The 17,807-nt window shown below is 37.2% G+C and overlaps 1 protein-coding gene across 1 annotated transcript; it reads left to right on the forward strand.

The window, feature by feature from the left end:
- The first annotated feature begins 11,353 nt into the window (after positions 1-11,353).
- On the forward strand, positions 11,354-17,411 carry LOC126705584 (probable arabinosyltransferase ARAD1). Its single transcript, XM_050404659.1, has 3 exons — positions 11,354-12,598; positions 13,898-14,263; positions 16,865-17,411. The coding sequence occupies exons 1-3, from the start codon at positions 11,624-11,626 to the stop codon at positions 17,051-17,053; spliced, it is 1,530 nt and encodes a 509-aa protein (XP_050260616.1). The 5' UTR covers positions 11,354-11,623; the 3' UTR covers positions 17,054-17,411.
- Positions 17,412-17,807: the final 396 nt, after the last annotated feature.

A 17,807-nucleotide genomic window follows, 5' to 3' on the forward strand; every position in this document is an offset into this window, starting at 1 on the left:
AGAAAGATTCCTCAAGCCGCCACTGGAGACCTCATTGATCCGAGGACACCAGGCAATGGGATCGTGGGAAAATATAGGCACTATTTGCTCCATCAATGTGAAAAGAAATATTGGTTATACCTTTGAATACTCTGACCTCCAAGGATGAGTTGGTATGGAAGGAAAATGATGCCCTGATTTTTACAGTCAAGACAACTTATACAGTCGCCCTTGGTCTTAAAATCAAACTCATGCTGAGCATTCACAGGCTGGACTTGATGACAGATTATTGAGGAAGGTGTAGAAACTAAATGTGCCTCCAAAAATCTGGACTCTGCTGTGGAGGGCCTGCTCAAATATTTTGCCCACAGGAGTTAATTTGCAGCGACGCAAGGTGCAAGTCGACCCAAGGTGTGAACTTTGTTGTCAACACCCCGAGACCTCATGTCATGTGTTATGGGAGTGCCCTTTCGCGAGGAATGTTTGGTCCAGGGCTAGTCAGCAGATCCAGAAATACTCAAATGGCGCATCATATTTTTTTGGACTATTTCGGAGTATAGTACACAAATTGAGCCATCAGGAACTCGAGACCTAGGTTGTTGTCATATGGGCTATTTGGAATGCATGAAACAAATTCTATTTCTAAAAATCTCAACTACAGCCTAGGATCATCTTTGATGGAGCTACCGGTCTCTTGATTGAGTACCAGCGTCCCACAGCAGTGTAGACAACTTCTTAAGGCACATCTGTTTTTTTTTTTTTTTTTTTTTTTTTTTTTTTTTTTTTTTTTTTTGTTTGTTTCTACTAGTTACTTCTTGTGTAAGTTGGCATCATGTTTTCCAAAGCCTTTTTACTCAGGATCCACTTTGGTGTACTTTGTTTTCTTCCAGCTTGTAATAACTCTTTCAACATCTTAATATATATTCTATCTTCGTTCTAAAAAAAAAAAAAAAGACTTACTAATCGCCATTCCCACATTATGGTCTACCACTACTAGATTTGATGATCTCTCTCTCTCTCTCTCTCTCTCTCTTGCAAACACATTTAGGTTGGCCGCCACTAAAGGTGGGGTTTTATTGTTGGTTGTCGTCATGGGTGTAGTGGCTTAGACCTTAGATGAAACAGCCATCAAGTTGACAAAATCATCTTAGTGAGGTACGATTGTGACCACACTAGCTGATGAACAACCTAAGTTAGCTCAACTGGGGTTCAATCCTCGCTTACACCAAAAACTTATTGATATCTTGATCTGATGATAATGAGTTATCACTAAAAGCTGACGCCATAGGTTGAAACTCTCTCAAAAAAACAACCTAAATTGAAGGAATTTTCTCCAACCCATTATATTTTGTAAAGTCACTCATGTTTATATGATCACACAATCAATAAATCATTTAAACAAGTAAACAAATTAATTAGTTCATGTAATTAAAAGTACACATGTATGCTCATTTTAGTTACTAGGTAATGGGTTGGTTTTTCTCCAAACTAGTTATTTGTGGATACTCACCAATTTCAAAAAGAATTCATATTTTCATTATGTGGCATTTTAATTATTAAGCCATCTAAAGGACTCATCATTTTACTATCTTATAGGTGATTTGACTAAAAGTACAAATAATAACTCATTTGAGTCATTTTGTAGTGAGTTAGAGAAAAAATTTCTCCAATTTAATACAATTTCTAGTATGTAATATTTGTAAATATGATGTATAGGAAATCTAAATTCCTAAGAATGTAATAATGTCATTTTTTGTCCTAAAACAATATTGCATAATATAAACTTATATTATTATTTGTATATATTAAATTACCCTTTTTATTGTCAAAAGAAATTAAATAAGGGGATAAAGTAACAATAATATCACACAAATTCAAATCATAAACTATATAATAAAAGTTGGATTTTATATATTATGACTGAGCAAAGTGAGTGTCATATAATTTATTTTGTATTTTTTTCTTATCATTATGTCATCTAGACTGTTATTTTGTTCCTTTTTTTTTTTTAACATAGTTAAAATAACCAAAAAAAAAAAAAAAACTAGTTAAAATAACATTGTTTACTATAAGTGAAATTCTATTATCAAACTTATAATAAATTTTAAATACTACTCTATATAAAACTCAGTTACCAAAATTTTCAATAATATATATATATATAAAAGAAGTTTCATTATATATTTATTATTCCTATTTAATTTATTAATACTTTTATTTTGATAAAACTTCAATCTTACATGATTTGTTTTTTAATTAAACTTCCATGTTATACCCAACCTGTTCGAGGCCTAACTAACCACCCAAATGTGAGATGCAAACGGGTTTGTCTAATTCATCGATTAGCAACTTGTGGGAGAGTTCTCCTCTAAAAGGATGGTGGAATAGCAATTTTTGTTTTTGATGGGAGGTGGACTAGCAATTTGACCCTTAACACAGGCCCAATCATCATGTAGGCATATCTACACATAAGTTTTTCAAAGTCTACATTTTTTCACATCTTAATTATATTATAAATTTTTAATATGGCATTTGTCTATAAAATTGAACACTTTGACCTTTTATACGCATCTTTCTTATATTGTGATGTAAGCTTTTGAAACTTCACATTTTCCACATCAACATTATGACACATATTAATTTTGTTTTTGTTACATATCAATTAAAAATTAATTATAACTCACTGTTTTAATAGAATAAAAGCAACCCAACACAAAATAAACACTAACAAAGTTATATTTGGTCATTTCAAAACAAATATTATTTAAATTAAGTGGCATATTTTCTTTAAATCCTTCAATTTGATATTACTTTTTGATATTGTGGGGGCCGTTCGATCAATAGGCCCATTAAGTTCAGGATTGTAGGGCCTGTGGCCCATCCGAGGATGCATATCCATCCGAGGAGGCCAAGTCAGGTCATAAGGTAATTACTGAAGGGGGTGGTAGTCAATATCACGAGGGTAAAGTTTTGTATCCGTCCGAGGACGCCATACTCCTCGGCAGTATGCTTCCGAGGACGATCAGGACGCGGTCTTGTTGTAGCCAAACCTCAGAACTAAGTCACCACTAAAGATCGAATAACCGACCAAGGATGAAAGAGATAAGGCAAACAAATATCTATAACTACAGCTGCCTCTGCATTAATGACCTCTCAACCAACTCTCTGGCCGCATTAATATAGAGGTGATATCTGAACAGTAAGGAAGCAGCCTTACAGCTGCCCATGGGAAGTTCCAGGAGGTGCTAGATGGGACAGAAAGAAATCCTCCGAACCCAACCTACACGTGTGCAGTGAGGATGGAACACAAAGAGGGGTATATAAACTGAAAGAAGAACGCGCCAAAAGGGATCGGGATAGAAAAGGAAAAGGGGGAAAACACAGAAAAAAGAAGAAGAACAAAAAGAGAGAAAAAGAACTGTATCGATTACCACGGAAAACGATCGTTGTGCCAACCCTGGACTTTCAATATACGTGAGAGTGAGTCTTTTTATTATAAAAAAGTTAACCTAGCTCTTTACACCCACGCTCTACAAATCATATTGTTTGGGCATTTTTACGTGCGAACTCAACCCTATTACGGGTCGTTACAAATCGTGTCCTTACAGATATATTTAAATATATAATTTATAAATATTCTTTGGTAAACTTTTTCATGCACCACATAAATATCAATTAGTTCTGATTCCAAAAATATTAAAAGAATTACTCCAACCAAAACCATACATTATATATTAGGCTAAAAGGAAAAAGAAAAATATTAACTTTATGACACAAGATCTCACTATAAATAACTATATCAAAAAAAAAAAAATTCAAATTTATATATAACATGCTTTAACATTTCTTTCATCATATATTTCTATTTTTTTAAGTGTACAAAATTTTTCTCTAATTCAATTATAGAAAAGTACTTTTAACTCATGAGTCATGACATGAAGACTAACAAGCGTTGACATTTGCATATATATCCACAAAGTTTCGGTCTACCATGAAGCCACGTACACTCTCTAGGGAAGAAGAGGCAGAGCTGGCTCAGAGTAACAAGAAGGTTAAGGACATCCATCATGCCGAGTTTATGAGGGTCCAAGGGAGAGCTCTCTATCTCCGGGATACAAAAACTCTGATTCAGGTGCTAGAGTCTCCTTCAAGGAGAAACTCGTGGGTGAAACACCAAGGGCTTTTGTGAAAGATTTCGACTTTGATAACCTTATGAAGGAAGATGATGATTCGGACGGTGAAGATGGAGAGGACAATGGTCAGCTTCGGGAAGGTTGGGTCACTGTCAAACTGTCCAAGGATACCAAACGGCGCATTAGAGGCCCCTGGTCTAAATCTATTATAGTCAAGCTTGTTGGTAGAGCAAATAGTCTTTTATACATGCGGACCAAGCTGAACCAAATGTGGAGACCGACGAGTAGGATGGATTGTGTGGATCTTGAGTCGGGTTTCTTTCTGGTCAGATTCCTTTCGAAAGAGGAACTTGATAATGTTTTAATGAAGGGTCCTTGGTTTATTGGTGACCAATTTCTATCTATAAGACCATGGGAACCTTTTTTTAAGCCATCTACGGCGAATGTCTCGCTGATTGTGGTTTGGATCCGTCTCCGTGAACTTCCTATAGAACTATATGAAGCGGAGTTACTAAAGGAGATTGGTGAATCCATTGGTAAGGTTTTGAGGATTGACTCCCATATAGCCATGGAGGCGTGTGGTAGATACGCTAGGCTGTGCATTCAAATTGATATCAACAAACCTTTAGTGAACACCATTCTTATTGGGCGTTTTGAGCAAGCTGTGAGCTATGAGGGCATTCAAAGCCTATGCTTTTCATGTGGAAGGCTTGGTCACAAAGTGGAGACTTGCCCTTACACCATCTGCAAGGGAAAAGAGCAGCTGGCACCGGGTGAGGAGGTGTTGCCCAACCAAGGTGAACAATCACATGAAGATCACGGTGGCCGATGTGCTCAATCAAGTAACGGCATGGACAAGGTGGGTGAATCAACGGAGGTGGACGGCCAGTACGGACCGTCGATGGTAGTAAATAGAAGGACAAATGGGCGAAAGGGGACAAAAGCTTTTGTCAATACGGAGAGTACTACCAGATCATCTCGGAATGCTACGCCTCAACCAACTCTGAAAAATCCAGAATGGAGGGGCACGTCGGCTAATGGTCCAGCTCCTGTCCAAAGCATGCCACGTAAAAACAATGGCGCTGGGGACCATTTTGGGAGAGCTGGATCAGTTTAGACCCCCATTGTTACCGGCCTAGGCTCCACGGACGTTAGTATCAGCTCCAAATTGGGCCTTTTAGACAGCATTTTGTTGACAGAAGGGGCTAAAAGATTTGATACAGATTCTGGGCTTTCTCTGAGCTCGATTTCTCAAGCCCATTCCCTTAGGAAATATCCGCCTTCTGTTAAAGGAAAAAAAAGTCCTTGCAAGGGGCTTAACTCATTTTTCTCCACCTAACACTGACCGGTCTTCTCTGAGAAAGTTGCCTTTTGTAAAACCCACTCCCTTACCTCCTTTCCATGCCTCTTCAACACATCTTGTACCTTCTCCTTCTATTGATAAATCCTTCCATTTTACGACAACAACAAGTAATGGGAGTGATCACCAAAATGTTTGGAGTGAACCAAAATTTTCAGGTGACAATAGAAGTGATCGGAGCGAATCAAGCATGTCAGGGGTTCGGCAAGAGGCTTCCTTGCTTCCTGAAGCTGATGTCGTCAACGGCACTGGGAACATAGGTGAGTCTTCTAATCCTATAGTCTCTCCTGATGATCATGGTCTACCCATTAATGTGGGTAATGGGGATATCATTGTTGAAGAGCAGTCTAGTCCTTATTATAGAAAAGGGTCAAGCTATAAGGACATGGGGTATGATTGTATGGTGTCGGAGGGAAGGGATGGAGTCCCTCCATCTGATTAATTTTCTTCTCTATTTCCCTTTTTATATTATCATGAATATTATGATTTGGAATAGTAGAGGAGCTTTAAAACCCTCTTTTCATAATTATATTCATGATTTATCTCGGAGGCATGATCCAGCTATTCTTGTAGTTATGGAGACTAAGTTGGGTGGTAGTAGAGCCAAGGAAGTCACTAACAGGTTACCTTTTGATGGAGCTATTCATTCGGAGACTATTGGTTTTACTGGTGGGTTGTGGTTGCTGTGGAATGAAGATAAAGTGGAGATTGAAGAGTTAGTTAGAACAGAACAGGAAATTCATATAGAAGTAAAGGTGCGTGCCTCTAATCTCTCCTGGATTTTCTCTGCAATTTATGCTAGTCCAAGGAGTGAAGAGAGATGTATTCTATGGAATAATTTATCTAAGGTTGCTGAGTTGCATAATAAGCCATGGATTATGGAGCGGTTATTTTAACGAACCTCTTGTCCAAGAGGATAAATTTGGTGGCAGGGGTGTTAGTGTTAATCGGTCTCTAGCTTTTAAAGAGTGTTTAAATGTCTGCAGTATGGTTGATATGGGTTTTTCTGGGCCAAGGTACACTTGGACAAATAAGTGGGATGTTGGAAACCTCATCTTGGAAAAGATCGATAGGTTTTTCATGAATCCGGATTAATGTGTCCTCTATCTTGATGCAAAAGTAACCCACCTTCCTCGCTGCCACTCTAACCATTGCCCTGTTCTTATGGAGACTATTCCGTTTAGTACAGTCCACCTCAACCGCCCATTCAGGTTTCAAGAGTTCTGGCTCTCGGATTTGTCTTTCCCCAACGTTGTCTCAAGTGCTTGGAGTGGTAATAGGAAATTAGATGAGCCCATTGAGGTTTTTTCGAAAGAAGCAACCCTTTGGAACAGGAATCATTTTGGAAACATCCAGCAAAAGAAGAGAAGAATTATGGCGAGAATCTATGGTGCCCAAAAAGCTATCTCCATTTGGCCAAGCTCCTCTCTCCTTAATCTTGAAAATAGGCTGCATCAGGATTTGGAGATGGTCCTTGAGTAGGAAAGGGATCTCTGGATGCTGAAATCCAGAATTAATTGGCTAATTCAAGGGGACCGCAATACCTCCTTCTACCATGTTTTTGCCCTAGCTAGAAGGAAAAGGAATCATATTGCCTCAGTAAAAGATGAGAGGGGAGAGTGGATAACTGAGGAGAGAGAAGTAATGGAACATTTTAGAAGTGGTTTTGTCTCCCTGTACACTACATCCCTTGAGGAGACCTCTTGGGTTCCAAGGCAGGATATGCTTGGGCATGTGCATCTGTCTGAGGAAGCTAAGGACTCTATTGGTGGTATGGTTACCTTGGAGGAAATCAGAGATGCGTTATGGTCAATGAAGCCGTACAAGGCGCCAGGTCCAAATGGGCTCCACGCTGGTTTTTTCCAACGCTTTTGGCTTGTGGTTGGGGATTCTGTTGTGGAGGAAGTGAAGAGAGTATTCATTGAAAGGAAGGTGCTCGATTATCTTAATAGAACCCTCATTGTGCTTATTCCAAAAATTCAGGGCCCAGAAACCATTGGTAATTACAGATCTATTAGTTTGTGCAACACTATTTATAAGATCATCTCTAAGGTTATTGTAGCTCGACTTAGACCTCATTTGGAGCATCTTGTCTCTCCTTATCAGTTAGCTTTTGTTCCAGGTAAAAGAGGAGCCGATAATGTTATTATTGTTCAGGAGCTGATTCATTCTATAGGTAGAGCCAAGGGTCGCAAGGGGTATATGGCCATAAAGATTGATCTTGAAAAAGCTTATGATAAGATTGAGTGGAGCTTTATTAGGGAAATGCTGATTTTCTTCAACTTTCCTGCCACTCTTATTGAGCTTATTATGAGCTGTGTCTCATCGATTTCGACATCCATTCTTTTTAATGGGGGCTGCCTCGACTCTTTCTGCTCATCTAGAGGTATTAGACAAGGGGATCCCCTGTCTCCTTACCTTTTTATCCTCTGTATGGAATTTTTGGGTCATTTGATTGAAGAGAAGTGTGAAGCTAAGCTATGGGCTCCAGTGAAAGCTTCGAGGAGTGGTCCTTCTTTTTCGCACTTATTCTTTGCGGATGACTTGGTACTCTTTGCAAGTGCGGATCAGGACAACTATAATACCATTAAGGCAGTGTTGCAGGAGTTTTGCCTAAGATCTGGTCAGAGGGTGAGTGAAGCCAAATCTCATGTTTTTTTCTCTCCAAATGTGGGGCCGGATCAGAAAGATCTCCTATCTAGGATTCTCGGTTTTAATTTGACTCCTAACCTTGGCAAATATCTGGGGTTTCCTTTAAAGCATACAGGCAACCGTAAGTATGACTTTGATTTTGTGCTAAATAGAGTCAAGAAAAAGCTAGTTGGGTGGAAAGCTAACTTACTCTCTATGGCTGGCCGTATGGTTCTCATTCAGGCTTCCTCCTCAACCATTCTGAATTATGTGATGCAATATGCTTCTCTCCGAAATAAAATCCTTAATGATATTGATAGGGTCAATAGAAACTTTCTTTGGGGGACGACGGATCATGTTAAGAAGATGCATTGGGTTAATTGGGGTGAAGTGACTAAACCAAAAGAGGCAGGTGGTTTGGGGTTACAAGTTGCTAAAGGAAGAAACACGGCGCTTCTGGCCAAGCTCAATTGGAGATTCCACAAAGAGGTGAATGCCCCTTGGGCTAAGGTTCTCAAGTTCAAATATTGCAATAGACAACGACACAGCTCAAGAAACGAAGCTAAACTTCCAAGTTCACCGGTTTGGAAAAGGTTGAGGAAAGGTGAAAGAGTTTTCAAAAAAGGGATTAAATGGATCCCAGGTCATGAAAGTAGCCTTAATTTCTGGTCTGATAGCTAGTCAAATCTTGGTCCCATCAGGTCTCAAATCCAAGGTCCGCTCCCGCAAGATTCGGACAAGCTGCAAATTAAAGATGTGCCATCTCCCTCTAGTTGGAATTGGGCTACTATTCCTTTTGATCTCCCATCTGAGGTTAAAGCTGATATTCAAGCTATCCCTACCCCCCTTGTGGCAAGGTGTAGTGATAATCTAGCCTGGAAGTTTTCTTCAAAAGGAGATTTTGATATAAGAAGTGCCTATCTCCTTACCATAAACTCTTCAAGTAATGATTCTGATTCCTTCTCTGGTTCTTGGATCTGGAAGCTCTCATCCTTACCTAGAATTCAAATTTTTATTTGGAAGTGCATGCATCAAAGCATTAGTGTTAAGGAATGCCTAGCCAATAGAGGGATTCCCATTGATGCCACCTGCCTATTGTGCCATTCAAAAACCAAATCTATCATGCATGCTCTCAGAGATTGTAGCTTGGTTAAATCCTTATGGCAACAATTGGGAACTCACTATTTGTACTCCTCTTTTTTTTCTCAAGGTTACAAGGATTGGATAACCACCAATGGTGGTCTTAAGTCCTCTCAAAATGTAGTGGGAATTCCTTGGAATGTTATTTTTTCTTTTGCTCTTTGGTTGATTTGGCAGCAACGGAACCAGGTTGTATTCACCAACAAGGGTGTTAATCCGAACCTTGGTAAGGTTATTACTCTTCAAGCTTCGGAATTCTTCCTTTGCGCCTCTCAACCAAGGCGCAATAATTGGATGGTGCTAAGACAAGTTAAATGGGAGAAACCAGAGCTGGGGTGGTTAAAACTGAACACTGATGGGTCTTGGAATGCAACGTCAGGTAAGGCAACTGGGGGAGGTTTAATTAGAGACAGTTTTGGTAATTGGGTGGTTGGTTTTACTAGAAAGTTGGGCAGCGTGAATAGCTTCAGTGCAGAAATTTGGGCTCTCCGTGATGGACTGATGTTATGCCATCAAATGAATCTCCCTGCTATTATTATTGAGCTTGATGCAAAGGCTCTTGTTGATGCGCTAAACAATCCTCGCTACAGCAACTCAATGATTTCTCCTATTTTTGATGATTGTAAGTTCCTACTTTCACAAATTCCCCAAGTTCGTATCAAGCATATCTTTCGTGAGGCTAATAAATGTGCGGATCGCTTAGCAAGTTATGGCCATTCTCAAGCTTTAGATTTTGTTATCCATTTTGTCCCTCCCGTGGATTTGCTCTCCTTTGTTGAGGCTGATTATCATGGTGTTGCTTGTAACAGGCTTTGTCCTAAATTTTGTCCTTTTTCTTAGTTGAATGATAATTCCAAATTACCAAAAAAAAAAAAAATGACATGAAGACTTAAATAATTATTTATATATAGTTTTAGTCACAGTTGTCATTATTTATGTGAACTACTATGTAATAAATTTATTTGAAGATGTCAAAAAGCAGGGGCGGCATTATTTGAACCCCCTGATTTGTCAAATTTTTTTTTTTTTTTTTTATATAAAATTTTTTTAACTTTTGTTTTGACTCTTTAAAATAAAAATTTGAACATCCTGACCTTAAATTTTATTTAAACCCAACAAAAATAACTTTGAATATGATTATCTTAATGCTACTTTCACAATATTTTCACAATAAATGTTATATGACAAGTTGTAACTGGTTTTTATTTGGACCTGTAATTTACATCACTTTTTACCTACCATTAATAACTTGCCAACTAGATTTTGTTATAAAATTTTTGTGAAAGTATTGTGTATTGAATATTATTAAAAAAAAGTTTCATTTTTTCTCATTTGTTTAAAAAATATATTTATATTCTCTGTAGGACTCTCACTTACTTTACTGTTGACAGCAAAGTTGGAGTCGCCACGGTCAAAAAGAATTGATTTGAAGAAAAACTATGTCATCTTTAAATAAATTTTTGATATTTATATCTTTAACTCAAAATAATAATAATAATAATAATAATAATAATAATAATATGATAAAAACATCAAAGGGAATCAATATTATAAATTGCCATAATCTTTTCTTATAACATATTCACATGTTTAATTTTTTTTTAAAGAAATTAACATATTCTCACCCTCATTGTTAGCATGGTTGATGGGGTTTTTTTTTTTTTTTTTTAATTAGTATTGATTGATGAGTTGAATTTGTCCACTAGCTTGTTCAGTTATTCCTTATCTCCTCCTAAAAAATAAAAAGTTTATCTTTTATGAAAAAGGTTTATGAGGCAACAATTATCTCAATAAAGAGATATTGAAGTTCTGTTTGGTACACCCACTCAAACATATATTCTCAATTTTTAAGTAATATTATACGTAATTTCATACACTTTTTCACACACATATATTTATATATATATATATATATATTTTTTTTTTTTTCAATACATATTTTCAATTTTTAAATGCATGAACCAAAGACTCTGACACTGTCAACCTAAAAATCCAAGTAACTGAAATTCCTTTCCTCTCTAAAACATGAAAAAAAAATTCCTTATCTTGATTGAGTCTTTTATAAATTTTTTTAATACCATCATCATCCCCATCAATTTGTATTGAAAATTGAAATCCCCCATCGATCTACCAACTCCAATCAACAATCAATACTGAAAGTGAACTCAATAAACAAATCAAAAACTCATTTTCCATACACCATTCTCATCATCATTTCCTCGTCAACACCACCATCATTTCTTTTTCTTTTTTTGATTAGAACCACCACCATTTCGTACATTACAAAATAAGCAATTTTGTTATCTCAAGCAATAAAACCTTTTTTGTTTCCCACTTTTCCTCTCTAAACACTATACAAAAAGAAAATAAAGTTCACAAAATGAGCGAAGTACGATCCAAATCCAAAAGATCTAAACCCACTACTTCTTCTTCAAATTTAAATTCTTTTCAGTCCCAAACTCAAACCCTAATTTCCACGATGGCGCGAAAATCTTCTCTGCTCAAACAAACCCTAGCTACCATTCTCGTCCTTCTCGTCGTTTACGCTTTACTCAACACTTTCCTCAGTCCCGCCAATTCTTCTTCTTCTTCTTCTTCTTCTTCTTCTTCGTTGCCGAAGTCGACGTCGAAGCTCGAAACTACCTTCCCTTTCACGTATGCGAATTCCGCTTCCGTCGAAAGCGGATTTTCTCGGGAAAACGCGAACAACTTTCCCGGAAAGTCGGTACTCAAAGTCTATCTCTACGAGCTCCCGAAAAGGTTCACTCACGGCGTGATCGAACACCACTCCATAGCCCGCGGACGCCGCCCCGCCGATGACGTGGCGCTTCTCCAGTATCCGGGCCACCAGCACATGGCGGAGTGGTACTTGTACAAGGATCTGACCCGACCCGATTCCGACCGGGTCGGTTCTCCGGTGATCAGGGTCTTGGATCCGGACGAGGCGGATTTATTCTACGTGCCTTTCTTTTCTTCGTTGAGTTTAATTGTGAACACGGCCCGACCCGCCGGGTCGAGTTCGGGTCCGGATCAGGCTCGGGTCATGTACAGTGACGAGGAAAACCAGGAGGCATTGGTGGAATGGTTGGAGGAGCAGGAGTATTGGAAGAGGAACAATGGGAGGGACCATGTGATTGTGGCTCAGGATCCGAATGCACTGTATAGAGTGATTGATAAGATCAAGAATAGTGTGCTTTTGGTCTCGGATTTTGGACGGTTGAGATCGGACCAGGCGTCGTTAATCAAGGATGTGATCGTGCCGTATTCGCATAGGATCAATACTTATACTGGCGATGTTGGGGTTGGGAATCGGAAGACGCTATTGTTCTTCATGGGGGCTCGGTATCGGAAAGAGGTATATGCAATAATGCAATTTAGTAAAGTTTATTGCTTTTTGAAATGGTTGATTTTGTTGCAATGTGCATTGACTTTGATAGTTCTTTTGATATGAGATGATGGGTAGGAATGAATTAGTATTAGACATTTGATTGATATTTTGATGGGTCATTGTTGGAATATTTGTTAGTGTTAAACTATGTTAAAGTGGGCAGTGTTTTTGTATTCTGGTGAAGAAGAAAATAAGGAAATACTCTGAAATTGATCTCTATATCTTTATCTTCGGATGGGTTAGTTGATATAGGATTGCCGGTTACACACAGCTCTTGCATATATCTTTTGCTTGGTTAGCTGAAGATCTAGTAAGAATGGTTTCATCTATATGGGAGAAGTACATACAAATCTCAAAGATGTCTTGTTTGCTTTGTTCATATCTAAATTTCATTACAGAAATGAGCTTTAGCTAGGCATCTTTCTCAGGGAGACTCTAGAGACTTGAATCTCTAGCTTGGCGCTAGAATCACCAATAGATTAAACGGTAGTCTAAGACTCTAAGTTGGTTTCCTTTATCCTATCCCTTTTGCATTTGTCTCCTTTTCAACATAAAAGGGAAAAAAACTTACCCTGGCCATATTTATCTTCTTTTGATTGCATCTGTAACATGCTAAGAGAATATTTAAGAGTGAGCCCATGAATGGTATTTGATTTCCATCGGATTTACAATATCCACTAGAATGGTAGAATTGTCTCACACTCAGAGTGAGGATGATGCTTAGTCTCAGGTTATTAAAAATTTAAAATGGAAAAGATTGATAATTGACCTTATTTTTACAAGGAAAGAAAAGAAAAAACAGATAATTGATATTCAACACATACACTTTCTACGTTGCTCTGAAGGCCGATTCCAGGGAATGCTGCCTGCTTCTTTCATGTTTAAGATTACTGTATTAGAACTTCTCAAATTTATTAGTTCTTGTCCTAAATCTTTGTTCGACACAGGAAAATTTTTTTCAACGTGATTTATAGTCTCCTAGGTAATGAGGGCCATCTTATTTTTTGTCAACAGAATCTTTTCCATTAGTTTAATACAGGCCATGAATCTGCAGCACCACTTGATCATCACAGGAACTTGTCAAGCTGGATAATTGGCTTGAATATAACCGTATCTTTATTTATGGGATATGTGAAAAACTGATAGTAGTATGCATATACTTCATCACTAGAAGAATATTTTCACTAGTGAGATTTATTTTTGAATAAACTTAATACTGGATCTAAATTTTTCTTTTTTCTCTTGGTGGCTCGTTTGTGTGTGTAGGGAGGAAAAATTCGTGATTTGCTTTTCCAATTACTTGAAAATGAAGAGGATGTCATAGTAAGACATGGAACACAATCCAGAGAGAATAGACGGGCTGCTTCCCAAGGGATGCATACATCTAAGTTTTGTTTAAATCCTGCTGGTGATACTCCATCAGCCTGCCGACTCTTTGATTCTATAGTTAGCTTGTGTGTCCCAGTGATAATCAGTGATAGTATTGAATTGCCATTTGAAGATGTTATAGACTATAGAAAGATTGCAATATTTATAGATTCCACCTCTGCTCTTAAACCGGGATTTGTGGTTTCAATGCTGAGAGGACTAACCACTCTGAGGATTATGGAATATCAGAGAGAGCTAAAAGAGGTTAGTACTATCCTCATATTCTTCTTGTGTACAATATAGCTTCATTTTTGTATTTTGGATATTTTCTTTTATTTATTCCATGTTGTCATCCTCTCTATTTTGATTTCAACCTGAGCCTTTGTATTATATTTAATTATTCTTGTAAATACATTATGTGTGTGTTTAACTGTTTGTGTATGCACGTGAGTGCAGCTGTGCAAGAAACAATAGAATAAAGCAGTTTTACATTGTAGTCAACAGGAACTTCACCCTAATACTGAGTACTGAGACTTGAAATTTGTACATTTCAGGACTGGTTTCATTGCTGTAAATCATTTTTCTCTTTTTACGTGTTCAGTTTGATTGGAGCTAAAATTGTTGTAGCATATTGGTGTAATAGGATTTGCACAGGTTCATGTATGCATCTTGGTAGCTTCTTTATCTATTTATGCATCCTATTTTGGCTGCTTAAGTTGTTATTTATTCCATTGTGGGAGTTATTAATTTGTATATAAAATTCTGTCTACTTATAGGTTTATTTTGCTCATGGAAGAACATCTTCACTAGAGCTACCAATATTATTATATTAATCATGAGATAGACATGACTCCTTTATAATTATAGTCTGTATGCATACTAGTACATTACACCCTGAACATTCTATTATGATCCTTGTGGTTCATTTGGAAGGAGAGGAATAGGAGAATTTTCCATTGAGGGTAGGCATATGCAGAAGAAATTAGCTTTTCTTTAGTTCCTTTGGGTGCGTTGGTTATCCATGGTTTAAGAAAGAAAAGTGAGAAGTGTGTGCTGTTTAGAGACTTTGTGAATAGAAACATGAACAGTGATAATGTGCAAGGCCAATGTGAGAAAAAGAGAGTATAGGTACTCATGCCTACAACAAAATGAAATGCCCGTGATCCTACTATCAAAGTCACTTTTTGTTTTATGCACCTCAGTATGGATAATAACATACTCTCTTCTTCTACTAGTATTTGGACTTTAAATTGACCAGTAAACTGAAGATCTAAATAAAACACAATCAAAGACTAGCTTGGATTGAGAGAAAATAAACCCAGAAAACATAGAAACTCCTGAAAAGTTCTTTGCCTGACTCAATTCATCAAATACCTTTAATTTACAGTTGTTAAAAATTTCAGATCTATCCTTTATTGCTAAACTAACCATAATTTATGAAATTAAAACATAAATTGAAGATTGATTTTTACCCTAGGATGATTTTCACTAGACCTTTAAAAGCATATACCTGGGTTATGAGCATAAACTACTTAGCCTATCAGGGGTGAATGCCCTTGGATTACCCAGCGACTAGTTTGCATGGGTGGGGTCAGCTGCCCATAGATTTTACTGGGTATAGGTGAGTCCAAAGGGCTCTTCTTTAGAAAGGTTCCCTATATATACATATAAATCATATAGCCCCACTTCAATTGCACTTTGCATGTTGTCACCATACATGATAAGTACTAAGTTGTCAAATTGTCATAACTGAAAACCACTCTAAAGGTATCGACTTGACCCTTATTCTATCATTTCTATGGCTGCAACAATTATCCTTTTTATAATTTTTTACATGGATGTTGTAGCTTTTCTCCACCTCCTTTATCTTCTTTTCGGACTTCAGATGAACCATGAAAGGCTTCCTTATTATAGGGAGGTGGTCATGCTGATAATCCACCATGTATATTTGTGCTGTGACTCTCATTGTACCCCATTTTGGACTTTTTTATTTAAATAATTATGAAAAGATCCTTAGGTTAGTCAGTGTTCATGCTCATATTCTCCTTGTCTATTTGTACTGTCACCTGCATTCTCTGTTACCTGGGCTGTACCCCACTTTTTGGTGTGTTTGCCATACCTTGTCTGGATAAGACCCTAGTCTTCACTATCTTTGATGCTTTCTACAACTTGGGGAAAAAAAATACCATATGAAAAACACATGAAAAGTGGAAAGTGTTGGAAAGAAACCAGTGTATGATGGGAATGTCTGGGAAGAGCTTTTATGGTGGAAATATAGGCATAGAGCTCACATGTAAGTACTGAAAATGCACTTGTAATGTCACCCGTTAGTTTAATTCTGCCAATGGTGAGGTTATTTTCTGCTTATGGCACCTTGGACAAGATACTCAAGAAATTTAATTGTAAAGATAAGGGAATGGTGAGTGAGAACACAAGATTGTGGCCTTCAATGAACAAGAATGTTTATGAAGGCCATCACGGCTGTACAGTCTGAATATGATCATTGTTCGAATAGTGGTCACAGCCATTTGTGGTTGTAGTAACATGTGAGTCCTTTTGAATGAGACCACACTTAGAACTGACTGCAACACTAGGGTTGTCAAAATTGTTCTGTTGCCGCTATAGCGATGGTATGAATTGAGTTTACAGCTAATGCACTTCATATATTGAAATTGTGTTTCCTGCATTCATGCTTTCAAATGACAGCTACATCTTTTTTTTTCTTTTTCTTTTGTCTTTTTTTAATTTGGGTTCGTTCGCTGGTTTTCTTGTGTTAAACAGTATGTCATCTGTTGAGTGATCAACATTCTCAGTTAACATCAGATTGCCAAGTTTAATATTCTTCATTTAAAATATGTGATTCAGGTGAAGCATTACTTCCAATATGAAGAACCAAATGGTACAGTGAATGAAATCTGGCACCAAGTCTCACAGAAGCTGCCCTTAATTAAATTGATGATCAATCGGGAAAAACGTCTTGTTAAGAGGGAATTAACTGAGCCGGACTGTTCTTGCCTCTGTACGAACCAGACAGGGATACTCACCAGCTTATGAAGCCACTTTAGTCGATGATTTTGGAGCATATATGTAGAAAAATGGCACGGTTGTCCTCCAATATCACCGTGGAGGATTCTTTTGTTTCAAGGAAGGATTTGGTGGTAATTACCTCATGTATTTAGCTCATATACCAAATGCTGATAGTACCACAATTTCCTTTCTAGGCTTTTTTTCTTCCCACTCTATAGGGTACTAGAGTTTGCCGTTTGTTAAGGTTTTGTTACACATTTTCTTCTTGTAGATTTGGTGATTGAAGAACAGATTCAGCACTAGTAAATTATATCAATACTCGATAATGTAATTCATTTGTACATGGTAGAGAATAAAAAGATCTCTATACTCATCGATTCTTTTATTCCTTACGTATTAAGATTTTATCTCTCAATGACTACGCAAGTATATAGTGCCTCTGTTTTTAAAGTCATTCTCATCTATCTTGAGTCTTCATGTATTATTTGCAAATAGGACTCGATTTGTTCATACCATTTTCAAAAAATAAAATAAAATAGATAATCCTACTCAGTTCAACAAAAACAAAAGATTCCTACTTATTTTTACCACAATTTTAAGACAACTATTGTTTCAATTTGTTGAAGTGGTTAACTATGATGAGCAGGGACACTAGACAATCACTTCTAAATAGGTAAAAGTACATTTGTACTTGGAAAATAAAACTTTAAGAAGCTGTAAATAATATATAAGTGAATAAATTACAATTAGGCAGAACCTTGTATCACATGCTTCTTGTGAA

The sequence above is a fragment of the Quercus robur genome, chromosome 11 (genome assembly GCF_932294415.1).
Source record: "Quercus robur chromosome 11, dhQueRobu3.1, whole genome shotgun sequence".
NCBI lineage: Eukaryota > Viridiplantae > Streptophyta > Magnoliopsida > Fagales > Fagaceae > Quercus > Quercus robur.

Excerpts from the sequence above, each read along its gene's own strand:
- LOC126705584 (XM_050404659.1), top strand. The coding sequence starts at position 11,624 with ATGAGCGAAGTACGATCCAAATCCAAAAGATCTAAACCCACTACTTCT. Across the intron at positions 12,599-13,897 it reads GGGCTCGGTATCGGAAAGAG|GGAGGAAAAATTCGTGATTT; the intron begins GTATATGCAATA and ends TTGTGTGTGTAG. Across the intron at positions 14,264-16,864 it reads ATCAGAGAGAGCTAAAAGAG|GTGAAGCATTACTTCCAATA; the intron begins GTTAGTACTATC and ends TATGTGATTCAG.